Here is a 27,351-nt window from a genome sequence, read left to right on the forward strand (position 1 = left end):
CAGGCTTTATCTTATGACGCAAGCCAACGTGTAACGGAGAGAGCATTTCTTTTGACAAATAATATTTAATATGAATTTATTGTTGAAGAAATATTTATTTTTAAATATGCATATTCGAATCAACGTCGCCTCTGTTATCGCTTTATAATAATCTCTTTTGTATGATCTTTTGCATGTTTATCTATTTTAAAACTTACGAGAGCGAAACGATTTCTTCGCTACAGCCTACAGGTTGAAATTAATATCAACTTTTAGTACGCTGCTACAATTTAATTTTTTTATATGTGATAGATAAGGATCTTCGATCAGATTAAGTCGCTACTAGAGTTGTTTAACAATTTGTTCATAGTACATTCTTAACGCCAAACTAACATATCAACAGAACCAAGGAATACACTTCACATTGCATAATATTTATTGAGTCCGATGAACTGACTTGAACCGTTCCATTAAACCAATGTATACTTAAACAAAAACCTCATACACATATTATGATTACATTTCAATGCAAATTCTACTAAAGCGAAACCAAATAGTAATATTTAATTACATTCCCTCGTTTGTGCTGGTACTCAATGATCCCAGTGAAAATAAAATAGCCTAACACAACCGGGCATAATAAAACCTACGAGTTTAGTTTTTATTTTTGCAATTCTTGGTTTGCCCATTCGACAGTTCTTTTAGTTAGCGACAGCTTCCGTTACAACCACCACGAGATCACCGAATCTATGCTTGCTTGCAATCTACAACTACAGGTACTAAAACAAATATGCCAGAAAATTGACCTACACATACCTTTTGGTTAAATTTTGATTGTATTTATTATACCCTAAAATATATAATTTGAATTTTCGTAACAACTGTCGAAACTAATGAAAAAACTATCGAATCAGCGCCCTAGTAAGTTATGTTATTTCGGAACCAACGGGATTCTATTGTACAACCCTCAATGGGATCGTAAATTTTTTTCAGGAAACAGTAAAATATGTTAAAAAATTACAAATAAAAAAATCTACAGTTTACCCAGTTCAAGTTTGTTGAATTTTCTAGTCAATTTCTTTTACGGTTTTTTCATCCTTTATTGAGTCCATAGAGGATTAACACGTTTTTTTATTTCTAGATAAACGCATGACACTTGATACAAAAAATCACACATAATTAGCATCCTAACCGAATTGTAGTACGTACAAAGTTATATTAATCATTGTAGTAAAGGTAAAGGTAATTTGTAAATTTAAGTTGGTTTATCGGAGTAGAAAAAAAACAAAACAAACGAACAGTGGGGAAAGCACGATTAGTTGTTTCTGAACATTACATAAATCAGACACCCACCGCCAATCAAACATTTAAATGCATCAATTCAGATCAGTAGGGCCCTTTGATTCGTTTTTTTTTCGTTTGAATTCAATAGGACAAACCAAATGTAGACTCATTTGATGAGAACATATAAAAATTCTTCGCTAAGGTTCGAAACTCGCATTACATGGGTTAGTATTGTAAAATGTTGTCAGGTAGAACCACTCGTTAAATACACGAAAGTCTATGTTGAAACGCAAGAATTTGCTTGCACTTTTCGACTATCCCTAAAATTTAGTCTATGCATAGGGAAATATTCTAAGCCTAAAACATATCTTCACTTACACTCTAGAGAACACCATGCCAACGGTATGCAGACAGTTGTTCTGTCGTTTCGGCGTCGAGCAGGGTTCAGTCACAGTTGATTTCCATGTTTTGCTTTTCAAGCAGCCTGCCCGTTGATAATTAAAACTCATTTGCACTCCACATCCTGACAGATGGTGTTGAGCTTCTCGTGCACATCGCTACCGTTGTTGCTGTTGTTCAAATCGCTGGCAGATGTCACGATGTTAATCGAACTCACCTTAGCTCGCTCGATCGCCGTGACCGTATTTTCCCCAAGCATCTTAAACAAAATGTATCCGATAATGATAGCAAAACCGGCCACTAGGACTCGCACAAACGAATCCTCGTTCAGCTGAATGATAACCCATGCGCCCGCGCCGGTGATGCACATCAGCGTCACGATTATGATCGTCTTGGCCCAGTGTTGAATGGTGAATCCTTTCTCCCAGTCAAGACTTTTGTTTAAAAAAAAAGTGAAGTGATACGAAAAAGAATGTTCGATTTTGTTAGCCCAAGGCTTGAAACATGTAGAACAGAAAAGGTAAAAAGTTTATACATACCGATTAGATCTTTCGATTTCATACGGGGATTCGCACACCTTGCAGTGGAGTACGACGTCAGAATTGGCACAACTTTCGACCAGCCACCGACGGAGACATTCGTGGTGGACTGAGCTAACGTCACCGGTGCACTTGCAGGGTTGAATCAACGGCTCCGGCTTCTCGTTGTCGTAACAAATCCAGCAATCCTTCTTGGCCAGAAAAGATTGTCCCTCTTCGGCGGTGGAGGTGGAAGCTTCCGGTTCCGGTGAGCTGTTGGCGCCAGCCGAGACCGGATCGATTTGGCGGGTCAGGAGTTTGCGTGGATTCAAAATCCACAACTGCTCGGGAGCCATCGAGTTCCATAGACAGCAGGGAAACCAGAGGGCGACACCTACCTCTGCCAGACGAAACACAATATCGTGCCAGTTGCGAGAATACACGGGCACCCTAGTTCGGGAGAAAGTGGAAGTTATTCGTACGGTACCGTTAATCAGAAGAATACCGGAGAGAAGCCTTACTTTTTCTTCCACAAATCGCCAAGTGTTTCCGATGTGAGGAAGCCGATAATGACGATTAGCATTATCGCCTGACTCAGCAAGCCGAACCGGGACTGGTGTAACTGTGAGGCGTTAACATTCTCGTTGGTTGGAACTGCACCAAAATCATACACGAAACCACCGCGTACCTGAAAAATTCGAGTCGACAAATTGAACTAACTACTCATGTTTACATTTTTATCTAATGAAATAGAAATGAATAAAACACAATCATCCTAATGAAAAAGCAATTCAAGTTATATGATAATCGATGGCTACAATAGTTCCATTTTTAAATACATGTTATGATATAAATTATAATCAAATATAGTTCAGCATTTATTTTTCCTGAGAACAAGCTATAAATTTTATCGATCGAACGTGAATGATACTTTGTAAAAGGTCGAGGCATCTAAATAAGGGCTTCATTGGGTCAAAGCATGCAATTAAAAGTTGGCAATAATGTTGATTGTTGATTACAGATTAGTTCAGTCTGCTATTACAAAATATTTATCTACCATTTCCATTTGTAACAGCAAGGCAAACAATATTTTCTTATTAATTTAAGTTAGAAGTTCTTCGATGCACGCAGGCATAACTTTTTTAATGCGTAAAAAAACGGCTGCTTGACCCAGTTTCCACCAATAATCTTAATACTCGGCGAAATCCATAAAGGCAAACACGCTGAATAACCACTTACAAACAGGCATTTTCAAAAAAAAAAAACCCGATTTAATCCACCTAGTGGTGAAAGGAACCTTTGTTATACTATCTTATATGTCATTTGACATAGGCATTTTCAGTTAAAATATTATTTTTGATTTGTATTTGTATTTGTAATTTTCATAAAACTGACAGAGTCAAATTATATACGCATCACTTTGAACTAAATTCTTATATAAACTGTTTCTTAGGCCCAGCCGTTCTCAAGTTATTCAGATGTGAAATCTCAAAATTATCTATTGGAGTCAACACATGCAAAGTATCCGATAACCGCGTAATCGACTTTCACGGATTTGAACCAAATTTTGTCAGATTGTTCATTTTAGGTCAGAAAGCAAAAATAAATCTTAAATTTGGTGCCGATTGATACCTCCATTAGTGGTACGATTAGTGATAGTACCTCCTTTTTAAAAAAAGACCCGTTTTGTCAAACCTTTTTATTTTTTACTTACAGATAAATCTGGAAATCTCGACCAACATTTCAAAAGGTCCAATGTGCAAATGAGAGATTCTCTTTGCGTTTCTTCTCTTATGCTTATTACGGCGGCATAAATACATTTCAACCCAATTATTCTAAAGGATAAGCTTTCCAATAACACCAGTAACCGTTTCATGTAAAATAGACGCATTCAAGTGCATTTATGCCGCCGTAATAACCGTAAGAGACGAGTCGCAAAGAGAATCTCTCATTTGCACATTGGACCTTTTGGAATGCTGCTCGTCAAATATTAGGTTTAGAAAGAAACTATTTTCACATTAAAATTTCAATTCCAATCGAAAATAGTCGAGTAAAAACTGGCTTTTTTTAGCGTTTTGAGCTGGAAATGATCATAAAGAAATCGAAACGTCTTCGGAATTTAATTCAACTGTTTGTTAACGCTGTGCTAGTTATCATCCATATGCATCCTAGCGATAAACAATTTTCAGAGTGTATTTTAACCTACTAAATTACTTTATGGAATATAGGAAAGAAATGAAAACATCGTGTACAGAATTTTTTAGTAGAACTGATTTTAAAGTGGCTGTTAGCTTCGGGGTACAATGCTAGCCTAACAAACCAGTCATTGTATGTTCGAATCTCGACTGATCGGTGTCGCTACAGAGTTAATAGGATCTTTGCCCTAGCCCCGTAATTTTCCTGTACTCTAATAACCGGCTGCGAAGTCTGTCGCTAAAGAAGGGTCAAGTTCTGAAGGACGTTTACACCCATGGCTTTGCTTTGCTTGATTTTAAAGTGGTTTCTTGAAATAAATCATTAAATTTCGCAACCAGTAAAAGATAGATAGTTACTATATGCAGCAAAGTTGCTTATTTTAGTGTTCTAGAATTTTTGTGAAGACGCTATTTTTTTGGACGCATGTAAAAAACAAAAATTTGTGTCACCCTATTAGGTGGATTCACGGTCACCCTAAAAGTGTAAGAAAATGTGCTATATTTTATTAATTAACTGCTGAAAAGAAACATCCGTTGAAAAATTACACATTTTTACTATATTATTCTGTTTTAAAGGTTTAGTCCAATTAAAGGTTTGGTCATTAAGGTTTTCTTGAATAAATTTCATCAATCATTTTTAAATATCTTTTGACCAGTAGAACCAATCCTTATGAAATTTGGTAAATACATTTGCAGTGTTAAGACCTCTCGTTTAATACTAAAACAATTGAAAGTAGATAAATTATCTTGGTTAAAATCGCTATAAAGTATTGTAAATTTTAACGTGTAACTTCAATTGCTCATAACTTTCAAACTAAAAGTCCAATCAAAAAACCATTCAATAGTGATCTATCCGGCTATATTACCTTTTAAATGAGACTAATAGCGCATAAATCGGCTTGGCCATCTCTGAGAAACAGGCGATAATTATTACCTTGTCAAAACACGTTTTTAAGCATAACTTTTAAACTACTTGTTTGTTTTCAATAAAACTTCCTGAAAATTTTTATAATTTAGCGAGAGCTCTCATTTGGTATTAAGATCATTGAAATCGGTTGTGTGGTTCCGGAGAAAACCGTGTCACGTAGTTTTCACATTTTTGCTTATAACTTTTAAACGAAACATCGGACCATGAAGCAATTCAATAGTGATATACTAGGCAATAATACCTTTCAAATGAGACTAATAACGCATAAATCGGTTCAGCCATATCCGAGAAACAGGCTATAGAAAATGAGCTGCACACACACATACACACACACACATACACACACAGACATTGCTCAGTTCGTCGAGCTCTATCGATTGGTATATGTGATTCGGCCCTCCGGGCCTCGGATCAGTTTCGTGTTTTTCGACCAATTTCTAAATCTTTGTTATATACTATAACAAAGGTAAAAACCCGATTTAATCCACCTAGTGGTGAAAGGAACCTTTGTTATACGGTCTTACTTGCTATTTGAGATAGAAATCGACACGTCTTCGGAGTATAATTCATCTATTGGTTAACGTTACGTAGCGCGTTGCTTTACATAAAATTTTTGAAAATTGAATAAGTTTGCAAAATGTGAACAAAATATGACCACTTATAAATTTTGATAGATCCTTTTTTCATGAAAGTGCTGAGTAAGGATAAGTAAGTTGTTAATAATTTGAGTAAGTGCAAGTAAAGGTAAGTTGTAAGAGCAAATATTATTCTTTAACATATACATTGCGTAGTAAAGGTCTAGTTTATAGATTTTTGAACTATGCATAATTTCCTGTAATGCCTATTTGATTCACACCAATAAAGTTTTCCAGAATAAATTTCATCAATTTTTATTAACCTTCGGCTACTCACGCTTTTGTATTTTGTATAACACGAGTCAGTTTGTAAACGCCACATTGTTATAAAGTTACTATTCGTTGTGTAACTAACGTATATTCTTCAATAAACTTGTTATGAGCAAAATGTCATAATTATTCAATGCATTAATACTTTAAATTGTTGGGAAAATAGATCAGCATAAACTGACATCACAGAAATGAAGCATCAGCATATGAAGTGTACCGGAATTGGCCCAACTGGAATTTTCTCTCGTTTCTTCATATGGAAAAATGGTGTCTATATGCATCAAAACAATCAGCAATAATGTAAAATATTTAACATGTATCCGTCTGTTGGTAGTCGAGTAATTCGGGGTCAAAATTAGGGTATTTTTTATAATCAAAGTTCTACAGTTCCAACGTACAAGCAAACGTAGAGGTATACTATATTCAGAAAAGTTATGTATTTTTACTATTTGTGCAACTTTGTAATATATGAAAAAGCCATACAACAATTACGAAAAGAGCTAAAATAAAAAACTGATTTCACTAATTCATATACAATAAATAAGAATTTTCTAGTTTCGCTGAAGAGATAGAGGGTTACTGTCTTCAGCAAAATTTCTTGTAATAATATGCTCTAAAACTTTGCAGAATACATCAATGTGTTATATTGAAACTGAAGAAAAATATTTTTTTTATTTCTCTTTTAGGGGGATTAATCAAAATTTAAATTGCACCAGACGATAGAATTTTCAATTTCAAGAAATTCTTCCAAAGGTTCGATAAACCTAAAACCAAGTTTTCCCAGTCAAAACTCTAGTGCGCATGTCTTTTTGGCTTTGGGCCATTGTGCGCGCGAGTAACCGTATTACAAAAGTTGGCGCGAGTGTTGGAGGGTTAATATCTTTTGATCGGCAAAACCAATTCTTCTGAAATTTTGCAGATATATTTGCAGCATTAAAATCTCTAATTTGATGCAAAAATAATTCAAACTAGATAAATCATCCTAGATGAAATAGTTATAAATTATTGTAAATTTTAATGTGTTGTATTCAATTGCTCATAACTTTCAAATTAAACGTCCAATCAAAAAACAAATCAATAGTGATCTATTAGGCTATGTTACCTTTCAAATGAGACTAATAGCGCCTAAGTCGGTTTAGCCATCTTTAAGAAACAGGCGATAATTATTACCTTGTCAAAACAGGTTTTTTTAGGATAACTTTTAAACTACTTGTTTGTTTTCAATAAAATTTACCCGAAAAATTTAGCATTAACAAGAGCTTTCATTCGATACCAAGACCGTTGCAATCAGTCATTTGGTTCCGGAGAAAATCGTGTCACGTAATTTTCACGTTTTTACTTATAACTTTTAAACGAAATGTCGGACCTCGAAACAATTCAATAGTGATATACTAGGCAATAATACCTTTCAAATAAAAGTAATAGCGAACAAATCGGTTCAGCCATCTCCGAGAAACAGGCGATAGAAAAGTTGCGCCCCGCACATACATACACACATACACACACACACACACACAGACATTGCTCAGTTCGTCGAACCCTATCGATTGGTATATGTGGCTCGGCCCTCCGGGCCACGGATCAATTTCGTGTTTTTCGACCAATTCCTAAACCTTTGTTATAGTATAACAAAGGTAAAAAATAGTTTCACTTCACTCTTGAGTCGCGATTACTACGGCGTATCGTCATCTAAACAGGCAGAGCTTAGGTTGGCTTAACACTTACCTTGAAAAACACTTCCACACCGTAGATGAGAAAGAAGATGACCACGATCAGCAGAAGTGCTGCATAGCAGCCGTTGAAGAAGTGCGTATTTCTGACGGAAAACAAATGCGAATAGGCTATTTCCCACAGGAATAAACTGTACGGGAGTAAGTTGAAAGCCAAAAAGCCAAGAAAGCTTTTGGACAGGAATTGTGAACGCTCCCAACGTATGTCGCGTAGGTGGAATATCTGTAAAGAAACAATTCGAAAGAAGATTATTATTACTACCGGGTAATAAAAAAACTGAAAGCAAAGCGTTCACTAACGTTCGATTGTAGTTTGAAGTTTAGAACTGAAATGCTAGTGCGGATCCTTCGGTATCCAGAACCAAACTGCATTATTGATGGAGGTGTTTGAGGAGATAACGACCGCCATTAATTATCAGCCCTCACCATGATTGGAGAGCAATAACAATAATGCAAAAATAAATCATGTGAAGTACGCGCGCGCTTGGCCTAATCGATTTGATTTCACATATGTGGATAATGAATGAGCTCGTCAGTTTGAGTACACTCGCCACTCGACGGTCATCTATTATTGAAACGGGAATGAAAATTGTTGCAGGTATTCTCTGTGATTGAATGGCACTCTTTATTCTACCATGCTTTCACCATATGGAGAGGGCGCCGCACCGGTGCGCTTCAATATTAGTCTTTATCGAAGGTGACGATTGTGTTTTTCATTTGCAGCAGCACGTTGACAAGTACTTTCGTATTTACATGTGTACTACCATTTGCACTTGCCAAGTGCAGCGTGAGTAAGCAACAGTTGTCACAAACGCAAAGGCCGCCTCTCGCGCAACTATATTGTACTCAAGAAAATTGTTTACTGAAAGTATCGCTGCCATTAGCGGTGTGACAAAAAAGGTTTAATAGTTGTAAGATGTCCAGTGTGCCCACGCTTAAATCATGACTAAGAATAATAGAATTTGATGCCATGCACCAACAGAATGTACAAGCATGGATTTGAAAAAACCTACAGCAAATCACTTCAAATTACTTTCCAGTATTTTAGCAGAACTACAAATATGTAAGACAAGACGAAAAAAACATTAGCCCAATATAAAATGTTTCACTATCGCCGAAAAACATAATGTGTGAAATTTAACGAGCGTGGCACTTTTTAACAAAAATTACACAAATAGTGCACGCTTTACGGCATAGTAATGATTGACTACCAAAATTCCAATACTAAAATGGCATTCAACCTCATATTTGTTGTCTTGACTTATATAATTAAGTAATGCAATATTAATTTTTATAACAAATTTTCTAAGTAGTCTTTTCAATAAACGGACGAAATAAAAGAACACAACACGTGAAGGGCAAAAAGCGGAAAATTGTATAAAGAACGGTCTGAAGCAACCCTTACTAGGTTCGTAGTTTGTTTCCTTTTACCATTCTAGGAGATCCACGAAGTCTGAACTCACCTACTTAACCTTCCTAATGCATTAGAAAAAAGTTACATATTATGCATTAAGGGTCGAAAACGACCCAAGTTTTGAAATTGCTCTCATTCATCCATTTTCAATCCGAATTTCGTTTTCTTTACCTCGTTTGAAAGATATGGCCAAAAACTAGCACCCAGGGTATGTTGGGGAATATTTGTTGACTGATGGCCACTTCTGCGTCGGTTCCGGAACAGCCACTACCAGGTCCCGGGGGATATTTTTATATTTTGAGATAATTCATTTTGCGGCACATCAAATCACATTGACTTGATAAAATAAGATTAATGGAAGTGCAATGGGAACATTTTGGATCCAAGCGGCCATTTCCTCATTGGTTCTGGAACATCCGGTACCCGGTTTTTGAGGACAACTTTGAATTTTAGGATGATTTATCTTGCCACACGTCAAATTACGTCAGCTTGATATCAGTAGACTATTGAAAGTATAATAAAGACATTTTGAAAGCAAATGGCCACATCAGCTTTGGTCCCGGAACATCCAGTACCCGGTTTTTGGGCCCATTTTTGTATTTTAGGATAATTCATCTTGCGACACATCAAATCACATCGGCTTGATTAAATAAGACTAATGGAAGTAAAATAAGGTCATTTAAAAGCCAAATGGCCACTTTACCACCGGTTCTGGAACATCCGGTACCTGGTTCCGCGGGACATTTTTGGATTTTGAAATAACTCATCGTGCGGCACATCGAATCACAACGCCTTGAACAAATAAGACAGTTACCGAACTGTTCCGAAACTTCGGGTGCACGGTTTATGAGAACATTTTTGGATAGGATAATTCATCATGCAGCACATCAAATCACATTGGCTTGATGAAATAACACTAATGGAAGCCAAAATTACCATTTCACCATCGGTTCCGGACTATCCGGTATCCGGGTTTTGGGGTCATTTTTGGATTACAGGGTAATCCATCTCCTCCGGTATAAATACCGGGTACCGGATTATATGCGACTGACGCGCCATTATACTTCCATTGTTGTTATTTTATCAACCCGATGTGATTTGAGGTGCCGCATGGTGAATTATATCAAAAGCCAAAAATGTCCCCCGAAACTGGCACTGGATGACCCAGTACCGATGGTAAAGTGGCCATTTGGCTTCTAAATGACATTGTTATACTTCCATCAGTCTTATTTTATCAAGCCGATGTGATTTGATATGTCGCATTATGAGTTATCCTAAAATACAAAAAAGTCCCCAAAAACCGGGTACCGGGTGTTCCAGGACCGATGCTGATGTGGCCATTTGCCTTCAACATGTGTTTATTATACTTTCAATAGTCTTATCCCGAGTAAATGATTATAACAAACATATAACAAAAAAATATCTCAATTAGATAGAAATAACAGAACTTGTTATATTTTTGATCAGACAAAATAATGATGCTAACAGAATTATTACAAGTTTTGCTCTTATATCAAAATTTGTTATAATTTTGTTACAGAGCAATTTCAGCTTGTTCCAGCTTGCAAACGGTTTGTCTCGACTAGTTTTGATTGCAATGACGTTTTGCTAATTACAATCCCGCACCGAATCATTTTCCATGAAATATATTTTTTCGTCAAGAGTAAATTTTAAAAAGAGCGTATTTAGAAATTAGAATATGTTTTTCAAAAAATTCTATCTCGAAAACTATTTATTTTATGAAAATGACGTCAAAGCAAAATTTGTAGTAAATCAAGTGTATTTTCAGTAAACAATTACACTGAAAGAAAGCTTTGCAAATACGCGATAAAAATCATAAATTGTGAATTATCTCAAAACATGTCTTTTTTTAAAGATTTTTTAAGCGCAAATAATGCTCTAAAATCTGGTAAAGAGCTCTTTCGGAATTTTTATAATCTTTGAAAATTGACAAGTTTTTGTAAAACTAAAATAAAATCAAGTTCTACGCATTATATCATACAGTAGACTCTCGGAAAAGTTAACTCTCTAAAAAGTTAATTGTTCAGAAAAGTTAAGCGAATATCAGCTCTCAAGCAACGCTCTAAAAAGTTAATTTTTACCTTAACTTTTCTGAGAGCTTGAATTTATTGGTTGTCCAAGCGTTCGTACACACACGCGTGTTTACCTTCTATCTTTATTTCTCATTTTTCGGTTTATTGTCGCCTTTCCACAGTCATACAGAGTCATACAGAGTCGCATCATAACTGGAATTAAATTAAACTCTTGTACCGGATAGTTGCAACAATAGCGTATTGAACTATTTGCTAGTTACACATAGTTACTTCAGGATTATTGATAACATACTGGAAAAGCGCAAACTCAGATTTAATTTTAAATGCAAAAGAAGGAACAGCAAGAAACTAAAATTAAGCGCGAACATCATCGTAGTCGCAGACTATACGAAAAAAACAAAAGTAAACTAGTGTAACCGACTATTTTAAACTAAGTTCTAAGTTCCTTTCAGTAAACTAAGTATTATTTCATAAAGATCTTGCTACATATTTCTTTTCATTACAATTTCAAAATACATAAAAATGTGTATCCTATATCCCGGAGTGCATTTTTCGCTTTTGTATTTATCATTTTCAATGATTTTCAGGACTACTCAGAAAAGTTAATATTTCGGAAAAGTTAATCGACCCATTCCCCAATCGATTAACTTTTCCGAGAGTTTACTGTATAAACTTTTTTCTTAGGTCGTTCTAAGATCTAAAAGTCACGTATTAGGGTAATTCTACGCGAAGTATCCGAGATGTAATCGACCTTGACGGATTTGAACCAAATTTTGTCAGATTGTTTGTTTTATGTCAGAATGTAAAAATCCTAAATTTGGTGCTGGTTGGTCCTCCCCACGATTAATGCGAGCAAGAACTAGCAACATGTCGCATTCTACATGTTGCTAAAAAATTGCCTAATCTAAATGCACCTTAAGAAACATACTCGATGCAGTAACACGCCGCTCCTGTCAAGTCGCGCTTGAGGAACCTCATGCAGTTTATTACTAGAAATTAAAGAACGTATTGACAGAAGTCTTTGTTTAAATAACCTAAAGAGTTATTTTTGAATGTCATTGTAGAATTTCATATATGAGAGAACCAGTTTTTTTAGTTAATGCTATATGCTATATGCTTGGACTGAACATAACTGAGATAAAATAAAATCTTATCATATTCTCGGTTTATGTATGTTTACAAAGTTTAAAAGTAGTTAAAATTTTCTCCAAACCTTTACCAGCAAAACAAAAAAAACTATCTAAATAATTCACATAATTACTGAGGAATAGATTCTTCTACACATCATTTATTTATTTATTTACTAGCTGACCCGACAAACTTCGTATTGCCACAAATTAACCTGTGTTGTACATAAATCATGAATCTCGGATGATCTTTGTCACTATCTCGAGTTTTGCAAGCCCCCCAATGGGCGGCGCTTCCGACGGCGGGTCACCGGCAACACTCGCGACCGGCTCGTCCTGAATGATCTAGTGTTACTATAGATAGTTTTTGTGGTCTTGTTATTGATTAATGTTTTATGGAAGAGTCTCGAATTTCTCGAGTTGGATTAGTTTTTGAGTTTCGCAAAAATTTCTGTTTTATTTGTATGAGAGTCCATATCCCCCTACCACAGGGGTGAGAGGTCTCTAACTATCATAAAATAAATTCAAGACTCAAAAATCTCCTACATGCTAAATTTGGTTCCATTTGCTTGATTAGTACTCAAATTATAAGGAAATTTGTATTTCATTTGTATGGGAGCCCACCCTCTTACAAGGGAAAGGGGTCATAATACACCACAGAAAAAAAATTCTGCCATCTAAAACTCTCACATGCCAAATTTGGTTCTATTTGCTTGATTAGTTCTCGAGTTATGAGGAAATTTGTATTTCATTTGTATAGGAGCCCCCCCTCCTAAAGTGGGGAGAGGTTCTTATTCATCATAGAAAAAATTCTTGCCTCCAAAAACACCTACATGCCAAATTTGGTTCCATTTGCTTGATTAGTTCTCGAGTTAGGGGGAAATTTGTATTTCATTTGTACAGGAGCCCCCCCCTCTTAGAGTGGGGAGGGGTCCTAATTCACCGTAGAAAATTTTCCTGCCCTCGAAAAGCTTCACATGCCAAATTTGGTTCCATTTGCTTGTTTAGTTCTCGAGTTATGAGGAAATTTGTATGGAAGCCCCCCCTCTTAAAGGGGAGAGGAGTTACAATTCTCCTTATAAAGAGGGAGGGGTCTCAATTTACCATAGAATAAATTCTTGTCACCGAAAACACCCACATGCCAAATTTGGTTCCATTTGCTGGATTAGCTCTCGAGTTATGAGGAAATTTGTATTTCATTTGTATAGGAGCCCCCCCTCCTAAAGTGGGGAGAGGTTCTTATTCATCATAGAAAATATTCTTGCCTCCAAAAATACCTACATGCCAAATTTGGTTTCATTTGCTTGATTAGTTCTCGAGTTATGAGGAAATTGGTATTTCATTTGTACAGGAGCCCCCCCTCTTAAAGTGAGGAGGGGTCCTAATTCAACATAGAAACTTTTCTTGCCCTCGAAAACTTTCACATGCCAAATTTGGTTCCATTTGCTTGATTAGTTCTCGAGTTATGAGGAAATTTGTATGGAAACCCCCCCTCTTAAAGGGGGGAGGAGTTATAATTCCCCTTATAAAGAGGGGAGGGGTCTCAAATTACCCTAGAATAAATTCTTGTCACCGAAAACACCCACATGCCAAATTTGGTTCTATTTGCTTGATTAGTTCTCGAGTTATGCAGAAATTTGTGTTTCATTTGTATGGGAGCCCCCCCTCTTAGTGGGGGGAGGGTTCTCTAACCATCACTAAAACCTTTCCTGGCCCCAAAAACCTCTACATGCAAATTTTCACGCCGATTGGTTCAGTAGTTTTTGATTCTATAAGGAACACAGGACAGACAGACAGACAGACAGACAGACAGACAGACAGACAGACAGACAGACAGACAGAAATCCTTCTTTATAGGTATAGATTTATTTATTTACTTTTTAATTAGCAAAAAGAGTACTCATTTGTAGCAATCGCATAGCGCCGTAAATAAAAAAGATAGAACTATACTTTCTTCAACAATAGTGTAGATAATAATAAGCTCTACAAACGCCCTTTACACTACTTTTTCGAATTCTGTTTAGTTGAGGCGCTGTAGTCAATTGAGCATCTACTGAGTACAAAACCAAGAATGAAGCCTGGCATTATTTTCTTATATGGTAGATATTAAATCAGACCGGACCAAGCCGCAAAATTTTAAAAAATAAGTTAATGACAGCAAACGATTAATAATTTGCTAAGCTATGTTTTACTCTAATCAGATTACATAAATGTTGCAAACAGCCAAAGATATTAAATGATTTCGAATGATTGATAGCTTTAAACTAGACAGCAGCAGCAAACTTTGAACGTGTTTTTCTCGAAATCACTCAGTTGGTTCGGTCTGACTTAACACCGATCATATATGGTCGTCGTTAAGTCAAACCGAACCAAGTGACAAAACTCTTCTAGAAAAACGTGTTAAAAGTTTGTTGCTCTGTATGTTTAATACCTATCAATCGTTCGAAATCATCTGATAACTATGGCTGTTTGCAATATTTATGATAGTCTGATTAAAGTAAAATGCAGCTTAGAAAATTGTTGATCGCTAGCTATCATTAACTCATTTTTTGAATTTGCGACTTGGTCCAGTCTGATCTAACACCGACCATATTTAATGGCAATTCGTGCAACATTCTTAACCGTTATGTGTGCAACAGGGTACCCGGGTACCTTTTCAGTTTTAAAATAGTTATAACTCATTCAATTTAAAACATACGTCATTGAAATTTTTCGACACCGTAAAACTCATTGATCTTAATTAATTAAGGGTTTTTGGTGCATATCCATAAAGGGGATTCGCAATGGGAGGCACTTGAATTTTTTTATTACGTAGGAGGGCGACATGGGTACCCGGGTACCCATGATTTGCTATGCTCATAACTTTGGCTATCTTAAACCGATTTGGATGAAACCAGTGGCATTTGATTCGTACATTTATCTAGTTTTGATTAGTTTAAGCATTTGGCCATCATATGACATGTAGTTCCCGGGAATCGGTAATTCCGGAGCAACGTCCGGTAAAACGTGGGAAGCCGCTTGTTTTGGAAGAATATCAGCTTTCAGCAAAGCCATTAGCTTTGAACTTGACATTTTGGATCCTTTTTTTATCTTATATAAATTGGTGACTTTAAATCGCATTGGCCATTCCAGAATTGGGTTCCTGTAGGGATACCGATGACCAGTTGGGTGCCTAATCCAATATTAGAATTGGTTTAGCGGATCTTTGAAATGTTTTGAACTGATATGGCCAGTTTAATATTGATTAATAATTTCGGAACTGGTTCCAAATGTATAACGGACGTTTTGAACTGTTCTGATAATCCTAAGCATTATCTTAAATCCTGCGGTATCATCTGTGACTCCGTAGAAACCATTTTCGATATAACCAATCAAAATACATCGAAATGAAAAAAATATCACCTACCGAATTAATTCCAAGAACTTTGATACCCATACTGCTAGGTTTTACCTCCAATCCTAGACTGGCCACCCATGACCCCACAGATTTTCCTGCAATACAATCAGTTCTCTACCTCACAGCGGACACTCTGTCGGAATTCCGGATTTTCGGGCCCCGTATGTCTTTTAATGGCCAAATGGCCAGATAATTCAAAACTAGATAAATTAACGAATCAAATGACACCTATTTCATCAAAATCGGTTTAAAATTGTTGATGTTATGACAATATCAATTTTGGGTACCCGGGTACCCTTCTCGCCCTGCTAAAGGTGTTTTTTTTTGTCGCACACATAACGGTTAAAGTGGCGCAACATATAATGATTCAATTTCTTCGTCTTCTTGATTGGCTTTGGATTGAACGCTTATTTTCTATTTATAGACAGCTCGAAGCAAAAACTGACAACCCCGAATGAGCTATCGGCCAAATCATATAAGCATTTAATCTACCTTCATTCAAGAGTAGTTCTAGCACAGAGGTTAAGACTGTTGCATTCTGTGCGATGTGTCGTGAGTTCAATTCCGGCCGCGGCCGGAACGATTTTTCAATGTATGAAAGTTTTTTTCTGTGCTATTTGTGAATGTTCCTGATAAATAGTTGTACTATTTTTGGCAATTTAGCCGAAATAAAATGTCGATATAGCAGATAAAGGCAAAGAAGTTTTTGTTATATTTTAACAAAATTATAACAAAACCTGTTACAAATATCATAACAAATTTTGATATAATTTTGTTCAAAACATAACAAATTTTGTTACATTTCTGCTACTGCTGCTAAGAAGTTCTGATAGAATTTTTGTTATTTTAACTACTAACGAGACCAAAATTATATCAAATTATGTTAGAAATACCGTCATAACAGAATATCATGATTTGTTATAATTTTGTTATGTTTGTCTGATCGGGATGTTATCAATGTGATGAAATTTGACGTGCCGCAATAGAAATCATCCTAAAATTCAAAAATGGCCTCAAAAACCAGGTACCGGATGTTCCGTAACCGATGGGGAAGTGGCCATTCGGGTCCAAAATGTCCCTATTGTACTTCCACTAGTCTTATTTTATCAAGCCAATGTGATTTGATGTGCCGCAAAATGAATTATCTCAAAATATAAAAATATTCCCCGGGACCTGGTAGTGGGTGTTCCGGAACCGACGCAGAAGTGGCCATCAGTCAACAAATATTCCCCAACATACCTTGGGTGCTAGTTTTTGGCCATATCTTTCAAACGAGGTAAAGAAAACGAAATTCGGATTGAAAATGGATGAATGAGAGCAATTTCAAAACTTGGGTCGTTTTCGACCCTTAATGCATAATATGTAACTTTTTTTGCTGTGGCTCTTCTAGATGTCGCTGAAAGCTGAAACTCCCCCACAATGCTAATTTTCCAAAGTTAGGAAAAGTCAGAAAATTTCAAGTCTCTAGCTCGTACCGTTACTGAGTATCAAGCTTTGTAAGTATGCCGATGGGTCGAAAACGACCCCAATGCACTAGGAAGGTTAATTGGCTCTCTGTCAAAGAGAGCCTGGTGTACAAAATTCTTCGAACTAACTAGTTCGTGAGCGGCAGTATTAATTCAGTTGTTAAATAATAATTTTAAGAATTTGCTTTGAGTAATTGTATTGTTTCTACCATATTTGTAGCACACAGCATCTTTACAGAGTAAATGTCTAGTATTCTTGCAACATTCTTGGAACGTTAAATTCACATGCAATTCACACAACACTATGTACCAAAGTACCATCCATCCGAGCTGACCAGCTTCGTAGGAAAGCCATTCTCGTTAATGATTTTCCATAACTCTTTGTGGTCGATGGTATCATATGCAATCCATGAACAGATGATGCGTGAGGACCCCGCATTCACGTCCTCTTGGGAGCATCTGCTGTAGCGTCCTTCAATGAAGCCGACCTGATAACTTACCAAAAATATGTTCGCAATTGGCGAGAGTGGATGGAAGATGATTTGGGAAATTATTTTGAAAGCAATATTGAGAACGGGTATCGCAAGTCAGCAGTATATCGCCTTTTTTGTAAATCGGTAGCTGTTCTTGGTTGTTGGCCCACTGATTCTATTTCACGTGCCCGAGAAAAGTTCTCTGCTATTGATAGTGGATTCCAACAATCTTCGAGAGGGACTTCGTACGGTTCGGCCACTTCTGATAGCACAGTTGACAGCGACTGTGTACGTTGACAATGCTTATGTTGAAGAATCGACCCTTGATTCTTGACCTGCACATTTGAAGACTGATTGGCCACTAACCAAGAAAGCTATACCCAGCTCGTTTGGATTTCTGTAGCTCTGGTAGACGGTATGACCATTCCTGAATGTATGTATCGTTGAGCCCTTCCAACGCATATTTTGCGGCATTATTTATAATGTCTTCAGAACGTTGGAGAGCACTCGAGTGCTTCAAGTTTTCAATCTATAGTCCATTTTTCCATCAAATACGTAACGATTAAATAAATCAAAAGCTTTTTCTTTTCTCTAACTTCCACTAAGACGCTCTAAAATTCTTCTGATTCCAATTCTTTTTTATTTTGTTTTCCATCCTTTGCGTAATTTTTAATAGTTCCGGCTGGCGAGTTAGTGTAATTGGTTCCTGGATGTCAGGGATGATTCCTCCTCAGAGGAAAAAAAGAGAAAAGAAAAATTCAAACTGTGCTCAGTCTTCAACGCGATTTATTCTTCTCCGTTTCATTTTGATTTTTCTCTTTCTTGCTGAAGGCAGTTGTATGAGCAACCGCACATTGCGCTACTCATTGAGGAGCAACAGAATGTTAATACACTTTGAATACGTTGATGCGATGCGCTGATGTATGACAACTACGGGTAGTTTTAACATGGGAAATGCGTTGAAAAAAAAAGACGATTGAAAATAGCGATTATTGCCATCAGGAAAATATTAATCCATTATTGCAGTTGAATCACGATTCTTACATTTAGTATATTCAGTTGAGTTTGACTGCCCGTGAACGCAACTGCATCATATGGTTAGGCATATCACAACGGCAGCAGTGCGAAACATGTTATTTAGATATGGCAACTTTGGAATTCCCATGCACTTGCTTCTTGGCGCGCACATACAAGAAAGTCTCATTAAACAAAGGTAATTCTCCACAGATTCAAAATTTAACGACTTTTGATTGCCTTGTCGCCTCTGAGTCTATAGTTTCTGTACGCGCACCGGTTGTTTCGTTTTCAAGCTTACTGATGTAGCTACCGAGAGCGAAACCGAAAGTTTCTCATTTAAAGAACGAAATAAGAAGTTTTTCTGCGCGTCAGTTTCTCTCTTTATGTTTAGCCTGTTTCTCCTTGTGTGGATTTATTTCTCATTTCTGACAGCAGTATTGCTCACAGTGTTGAAAAAAAAAGTTGCACTTTTTGCACAGTGAGTGAGGAAATAACAAGCCTACTGGAGGTAGTGATAAGAGGTGCAGAATAAGAGGCTAAGAACCACTATGGGATCTATTTTACGTCTACAGGTACGCGAGGCTCCGACAGTACACATTATCTAACGTCTTTCTAAAACATGACCATTTATCGACATCGACTTCGTAGCCGGTTGTTAGAGTACGGGGCTAGTGCAATGATGCTACTGAATCCATCTGACAAGCACCGTATAGCCGATTTTCGCACAGTAACAATGTGAGGTTACAATGAAGGTTAATTAACTTGTTAAAAAAATATTAATTTTAAGAAATTGCTTTATATCGAGGTATTACTATACCTGAAATGTCCGAGCTCTCTATGAACCGGCACGAGCTAATGAACCGGCACAGCAGCGGTAGAAAGGCAGAACATGGAGTCGGTTTCGTAGTGTTGGGAAAGCCCATAGATGATACTAGGGAAGAGTTCTACGACAGGCACGAGAGGACTTATGGAGAGTACCGAGAACGAGAACTCGGCGAAGGTTCGCAATGAGAGGACGCTGCGTTTCAACATCCAGCGATTGATGACAGATGGCGTGGCAGCAGAATACTCCAGAAAGAGAATCGTATAGAACAGCAGGAAAAAGAGGGAAAAATAAGTGGGCTGTAGAGGTACCTAGGACATCCCATTAGCCATATATACATTTCCCATACGAACGGCTGCCATACGTTAAAAGCAAAGCCTAGGTGCTACATTCCGCTATCGAAATTTGACCTTCTGTTTTTATACCACAGACTTCGCAGCCAGCTGTTAGAGTACAGGACAATTGCAGGGCCAGTTGCTATGATCCGATTAACTCTAACAGCCTCACCCAGCCAAGATTCCAGCATTCGACGACTGGCTTATTAGGCCATCATCATACCTCGAGGCCAACTGGGAGGCCATATGTACGAATATCATAAAGACGAATGACAATGTTTGTTTGCCAAAACAGACGGGAGCCATAAAGACGAATTTCACAATGCATTCGTATGCTGTAATGTATGCTGCTCTAAAATTCATGAAAATATGATGAGCACGTTGTATAACCTACGTTTCTGGAGGATTTGTCGGAGAGTAAAAATTTGATCCGTAGTAGCACGGGTTCCCATGGGTTCCAATGTGAAATTGACATGAAAACGATTTAATGTGAACTTTCTATTACGATTTTGTGTTATCTGGGCTCCTCCCAAATCCTTTAAATTATACAGTGAAGTACCGTTGCTAGCGGTTTTTGACCATTTTGAGAGTCCTTGACCAACTCCCGGGGTCCTTTCCGGCGGCTCTACTATTCTTCAGCTGACCGATATAACGCCGGATCTCTTCGAGATCGGGAGCCGCCACGCTGTTGTCGTTTGTAGGCACTCCTAGGTTGACTTCCGTTGCGCCTACTTCAGTTATGCCACCGTTGAGATGCTCATTGAATAACTGCTTCCACCTGTCGACCACCTCGCGCTCATTCGCTGACTTTCTCGTAAAACTTGCGCGTGTCATTAGCCCAGAATAGTTGTTGCAGCTTCTCAAGATCTCTGTCCTCCTTCTGGCACTTTCTCCTACTCAGGATCGTGGTCAACTCATTTCACGATCGTCGATACTTGACCAAATTCTCTTTTGTGGGTATGCTTAGATAGTTTTTCCAAGCTTTTTCTCCTCTCTATCACTTGTTGCCATGCATTCCCCGTTAAACCAATCATTTCGTGCGCTCGAGGTTTCCTCAACTTACACCGCGGTTGCGGTCTAAGCTGTGAGCAGCTATTGTATGTTGTCTCCAACTGCGCATAGAACACTTCCTTCTCGTCGTTGGATCTACCTTTTTTTATAGATAATGCACGTTTATCAAGGTGTAGTTGAAGAAACGGCCTTTTATATTCAACATGCACATCCTCTCGTTGATCGCTTTTCAGTCCATTACGCGATCCTGCATTTTGCCCATCACTACGAAACGCGTTCCCAGCTCGCTCCACCGCTCTGGTAAAATTGGACTTTGCGCCACGGATGGATCCTCCACACTTACTCGTCTTTGCGACAGACCCGCTATGCGCTTTGCTAAGCCACGATGCCGAACTTTCGAGGTTCTAATTGATTGAGCAGCACCCTGTCGCCACCAACGAAATTTAGCGATATGCAGTTCCAGATACCAAGTTTCCATTCCATGTCCTTATTTCGCCGCCTTTGTCCATGCCGAATGTTCCGAGTAGAATTTTCTTGGCTTTTGTTAGTTTTTTTGGATTTAGATAGGTACTATCTTAGCCTTAGATAGGTACTATCTTACCTTAGCCGTACTAAGGCCTACGCTACCGAGTCTCGTGATGGGGCTGCCATCTCAAAGTGTCGAGACAACACTGTGCCTCCTTCCCTGTTGGTATACGACCTTAGTTTCTACCGGGGTTGGTTATCCGATTTCCGCTAAGGTTGCTCGTATTCCGGCTGGTACCACGGGGAGGTAGGGATAGAAGTTGCTGGATAAGAGGCTAAGGACCACGATGGTGTCTGTTTTGCACCTTCAGCACATGGAAAGCAAAGCTATGGGGATAACCGTCCTTAAGAACTTAACCCTTCTTTATCGACAGATTTCGCATCCGGTTATTAGAGTACAGGAAAACTACGGGGGTAGTGTAAAGATCCTATTAACTCAACAGTGGCACCGCCCAGTCGAGATTCGAACCTACGACGACTGGCTTGTTAGACCTGCAACGTACCCCGGAGCTAACTGGGCGGGCACAATACATGCATTCAACACATACGATGTTTTATATTCCATTGGTAATCTGCGAGTATCGCAACGAATCTATTGTTCATTGCAAACCAGATGCTACGAGCATAGGGTACGTACAAATGCAGATTTTTTTAAAATGAGTTTGGATGGGATTGGCTCCCCTTTGACAGACTCCGACTGTTAGTCCGCCCAACCCGCATTGCAAGCAATGAAATTATTTTTTAATTTAATAATTTTGAATTTTTAAATTTTAATAATTTTTTATATGCAGACTTTTAAATATTGAGGCTATTTGGTCGATCTTCTGAGTATAATTTCATATTCTGCTGCAAGCAATAAGTTTTTCCTAGTCAAACAATATATAAAACAATATTAAAATTTTGGCTAGCTTTTAGTTTGGTTTCGACTTGAAAACGGTTTAGTCATCAATTAGTTAAATGCATCTGATTATTTTTGCACTAATGGTTGGTGCTATTGTGACAGAATACACTCCAATATCTTTGAATATTGATAAAAATTTAGTACTTTCTTCAATGTACAGCATACAAGGTAACAATTGCACTTGGATTGTACCGAACCCGAGGCATCTGTGAGGCATCTAATGACCATTCTGTCGTTGATCGCTAGTCTGATTCTAACGTTGAAAGCTATCTTTTTTTTTATTAGAGTGGTTTTAACCTGAGAGTTTTAACCCAGAAGGTCATTCGTCAAGCGTTCATATTTCCGTAGTTACCATTTTCCATTGGCACAATTCAATTTGACTAAAACTGATTTTCCTTTCTTCTAATTATGCCAGCATATAAGCCATTCTTTCACAATTCAGATTGCTGAACTCCATTCATTTCATACATTCAAGCAACTTATTCTCCGAATCCAGCATTTAAGCAAAATATCTCATTTTTAGATTCAGATTTATGTAATCTTCTGCATTGAAACAAACTTACTCTTTCGCAATTCAGTGTCCAAGCAAATTGCCCGCATTTAAGTGAATTAAATCAATAAACTGTTCACAAGATTATTGTTACCGAATAAGTTCACCGTTAATGCTCGTTGCCAATTGTACTGTAGAACACCAAAACTGCACTTCACGATATTCAAAATCGTAATTCGATATTTAATAGGCCGGAGTCTATTCTACGGTACCACAACCTTAACCAGTACCCAAACCTGGGATACAGCCGCTTACCTGGTACCCACCGTGCAGTGGGATGAGCCGCCCCCAACCTGGAGACAGGCGCTCACGGCTGGCAAGGCGGAAGCATGCATGAGTACCTCCTTCCCTGTCGGCATACAACCTTAGTTTCCACCTGGGTTGGTGACTCGACCTACACTAAGATTACTTGTATCCCGATATAAGTTGCTAGATAAGAGGCAGGGGACCACTATGGGGTCTATGTTAAGCCTACAGGTACACGAGGCACGCGTTTTGAAGCCCGAATGGAAAGACTACCAACTACAAGACTAAAAATTATTCGAATAATGCCTGACTTCACAATAAGTCAAGACACAAACATGCGGTTGAGTTAACTGCTTCATGTTAGATTTCTTGACGAAGAAAAAACATTCTGCCAATATTCATGAGAAAGCTTTGGGTGTTTTTGATAGTTGTGCCAACAAACAATTGAAACTTACCTCAGCCCACAAACAAACGACCAGTGACGCGCAAGTCATCACTAGTGGATAGTATGCCGACATCAGGTACGATACCCAAGCTGGTTGTAGTGTTTCCTACAAACGAGATAAAGATTTAGCTTTAAACAGCCCACATAAACTTATAGAAAATCTAGCCCTACCGGCGTGGTAAAATACGCCCCTCGGAGCACCGATGCAATGAAAACGAAAAAATACAGCAGCTTCTGCGTTGTCAGCCGACAGGCACGTAGAAAAGTTGGCTGCTTTAGTCGCTGATATTCCGCGATAATACAGATCATTAGCTGTACCATAGATATGAAAGCGACGAAGTAGAACACGGAAGAGATGCCTAGAAAGATAGAGAAAATCATGATGAATGAGGTACCATTAAGTGACGCTTTACGCTTTTACTTACCCGCATGGTATGGCAGGTTAAAGCCAGAGCATTCGTCCCCGCTGTAGCGAATTTCACAAAGACAGGTTCCATTGAGACAGTCACCCCGGCCTGAACACTGCGTCTCGTCCTCAGGCGGGGCCTCTCCTATCGGGATAGAGGAGCACCCCATCAGCCGTTCGAATCGTGTTACCATAATATTACATTAGAAATCTGTAAAGATAACGCAAACGTGAAGAATTTAGCCAGCACTTTGTTAGTTTGCCGAAACATGGCATGAGTCATCTGGAAGGTATAATATTTTTACATTTCGAGCTGCAATAGCCTGTTGCGCAAATCTCTTAAAAAGTATAATTGTTAGCGAGGTTCACATGAGAACATTTTTATCATACATGTAACTTACATTCAGCAAAAGGGCTACAGTTTTCGTTTTATTTTTTCCAAAGAACTTTAGAAATTTCAGCACAGCTTTATTTTAGGAATAATGCAATGTTCATGATTTATTTTATAACGAGGATAGCTTTGGAATTTACCGGCCGATTTCAACTCATATTTCTTCACTGCATTTTATTTCTTTCTTATTTTATATAAACGCTTTTACAAAAAATACGAAAAAATTCAATTGTGCCATCCACAAAAAGGGAAACTAATAACGTAAAAACTATCATAGTAATAAATTGTACAACTTTAAGGTCAAGCAGAAAACAGAAAGTAATGATCATATGCACGTACAGATTTTTGCATAGATGCCGCTACATCTATCTAACATCCGAGAGAATTAAGTTGTAAACACACACCGGATATTCGGCACGAATAACGACAATGAACTCACAGAAAGCAAACTACGAGCTACGACTCGCACTAGTACTGTACAATGTACATATAAAAGCAGTCGGTAGGCATATGCGACCACTCAATTACATAGTCCAACACATGATATGGCATAGACGGCTTCACGCTAATATTTTTTTATTGTAACTTTAGCAACAACGGTGCAAATGTACTCTACCAAGTGTACATGGAGTGTGTCAGCTCGCGTCCCGTGCAGTGATGGGTACCAAGAGCGAGCCGACGTAAAATACGCTAGCGGGAGTGGAATCAGACACCTGGGGTCGTGTAAGACAGAAAATTGTAAAACGGGCGCGTAAGATAAACCATTGCGTGTAGGATACACCGCTCTTAATTTTACGTAACATTGGCGTATTTATTGCCAGACGGGCACCATTATAACGCACGCTTTGTACTTCGCACCGGAACACATTCATTCCTATGCTTCTTATCATTTATCATCGCAATTTGGAAACAAATTCCAAATAAGAGCCAACAAAAATGATGCGTATTTCAATTAGAAAAATAAGCGTAAAGCATCGATAAAAATTTAGCAAATCGATTGTATTTTCGTATGCCAACAGACTGCGTAAATCACAGTAAATAATTTTAATCGAAGCGTGACTGAAGTCACCGAACGTTGTCTAAGCAAACATCGCGCTTTTAAATTCTCCAGGTCTTGAAGCGTTGTTCGTGATCGAGCCATACATGCACTTGTGAAGCGCTAATTGTTTTGCACTCGCTAGAGTTCGAAAGCGGGTGCATGCAACCAACCAACGAGGGGCGAAGGAAGTTTGTCATGTGAAACAAGTAAACATTGGGGTGGTTCAATTAAAACATCTGCACTACTCTGAGAGCAATAATGTAAATACACCACTTTAGGGATTAGAAGCTGGAATTTTATATGTTTCTTTAGATAGTGTGGATATTTTGCATTAATCTCTCTGAAACTGAAAACTGGACCCCATTTAGCAGATTGTAGGGTATTAGAATTTTATAACTTACTATTACACAATATTGTAGATTGTAGATATAAAAAATAAAAGACACTCTCCTATCAGCTATAAATGCATATGATCTGCATTTTTTGGAAATTGTATAATTAGGTGAAACGATGAAAAGAATTAAAAAAGTAAATAGGAAATATAATTTCACCTGCACGGTTAAATACACACACTATTTAAGCTTTAAATTATCGACTAATTGTGTAATCAAAATTTTTCGAATTATAAGTGGATTCCAAGTATTGATTAGTTTAGCCGAATCCACATTAGGAACCTGGTTAGCAATTCTTAAATTTCAATTGATCCTTTATACCGATAATAATTAATTTTCATTTTTAGTTTCAAACCCTACAGCCAAACGTAGGCATTCATCACGAATGATTAATAGTTTTTAATTGCACATGCAGCAGCAGCAAGGCAGGTATTATTGATAGAAGTGTTACATCTTCCGTTGCATAAATGTTGAAACTCCAACCCTACGAACAACTTTGATTTGGTGACAGTAATTTTCGCCACAACATCACCGTCATCTAATTCGAATTCATAAATCAAACCAAGCACTTAAGTATTTACTCACAGGAAGATTCACTGTCCAGATAATAAAGAAAAAACAGTACGCTAGACAGATAACCTCCGTCCACAGCCACAGTAGCTCAGCTCGACTTTACTGTCGGTGAATATGCAAAACCCGAGCTCACACTGATGATTATAACAAGAGGATTACTTCGGTTCGCTCTAAAGACTGAGCGGACATTATTATTTCTTTAATTGTATCAAAATCAATTCACACTTTCAAAGTTTCCACTTTACGCCCTCTTGATTTTTGTTTTGCTTCGCTGGCTAGCTTCGTTGGAAGTGAGAATTAACCGTATCACCACATCACTAAGTGCACCAAAATAATCAACTCTTGTGCAAATGAACTTCCACCTACCCGTTGAACTGATAGTTGGCTTTCTCGGTCGAAATTTTGCTGCACTTGGCGATTTTGTTGCTTTCGATGCCTTGCACTGCTATTTTGGGACGTAATCACACTCGCGAATGGGTTATTGGGGTCACTAATTTAAAAATCAAAATATTTTTTCACCTTCGTCACTATTTTTCACTCGCAAATAAAGAAAAAACAATCGCTTTTCGATCCGAAGGAAAAATGTTGACAGTTCAGGTGTCAGTGATGCCAGTGCTGGAGTACTAACTTTTAGTACCAGCTCAAAGCGTAGATTCCCAGTGGGCGCATAAAGTAACGAATGAATCGAACGAGAAGATCCAGAAAAGGGTTTTTCAAAACTATCGTACAGTCGTACACTGGTTTGAACCGTTGTGTCTCAGAATTTCATAAAATTTTGCATTACGAACATATAGTTTGTATGTGGATTTAGTTGATGAGAACAATGTA

General features: G+C 37.8%; 1 protein-coding gene across 2 annotated transcripts; it reads right to left on the minus strand.

The window, feature by feature from the left end:
- Positions 1-89: 89 nt before the first annotated feature.
- LOC128739908 (uncharacterized) lies at positions 90-27,084 on the minus strand. Of its 2 annotated transcripts, XM_053835409.1 has the most exons (9): positions 26,890-27,084; positions 26,536-26,802; positions 24,148-24,339; positions 23,894-24,081; positions 23,733-23,828; positions 7,934-8,161; positions 2,702-2,868; positions 2,202-2,630; positions 90-2,096 (listed from the first exon to the last, which is right to left on the minus strand). In XM_053835409.1, exons 3-9 carry the CDS (start codon positions 24,320-24,322, stop codon positions 1,769-1,771), a joined length of 1,611 nt encoding a protein of 536 aa, XP_053691384.1. In that variant the 5' UTR covers positions 24,323-24,339; positions 26,536-26,802; positions 26,890-27,084; the 3' UTR covers positions 90-1,768. The 2 variants fall into 2 exon arrangements, with proteins under 2 accessions (XP_053691384.1, XP_053691383.1); XM_053835408.1 differs by lacking the exon at positions 26,536-26,802.
- Between the last annotated feature and the right edge of the window lie 267 nt (positions 27,085-27,351).

This window comes from Sabethes cyaneus, chromosome 3 (assembly GCF_943734655.1).
Source record: "Sabethes cyaneus chromosome 3, idSabCyanKW18_F2, whole genome shotgun sequence".
NCBI classification, from domain to species: Eukaryota; Metazoa; Arthropoda; class Insecta; order Diptera; family Culicidae; genus Sabethes; species Sabethes cyaneus.

Excerpts from the sequence above, each read along its gene's own strand:
- LOC128739908 (XM_053835408.1), bottom strand. The coding sequence starts at position 24,322 with ATGGTAACACGATTCGAACGGCTGATGGGGTGCTCCTCTATCCCGATA. Across the intron at positions 8,162-23,732 it reads TCGTTTGTTTGTGGGCTGAG|ATATTCCACCTACGCGACAT; the intron begins GTAAGTTTCAAT and ends GTTTCTTTACAG. Across the intron at positions 2,097-2,201 it reads GAAATCGAAAGATCTAATCG|TCTTGACTGGGAGAAAGGAT; the intron begins GTATGTATAAAC and ends TTTAAACAAAAG.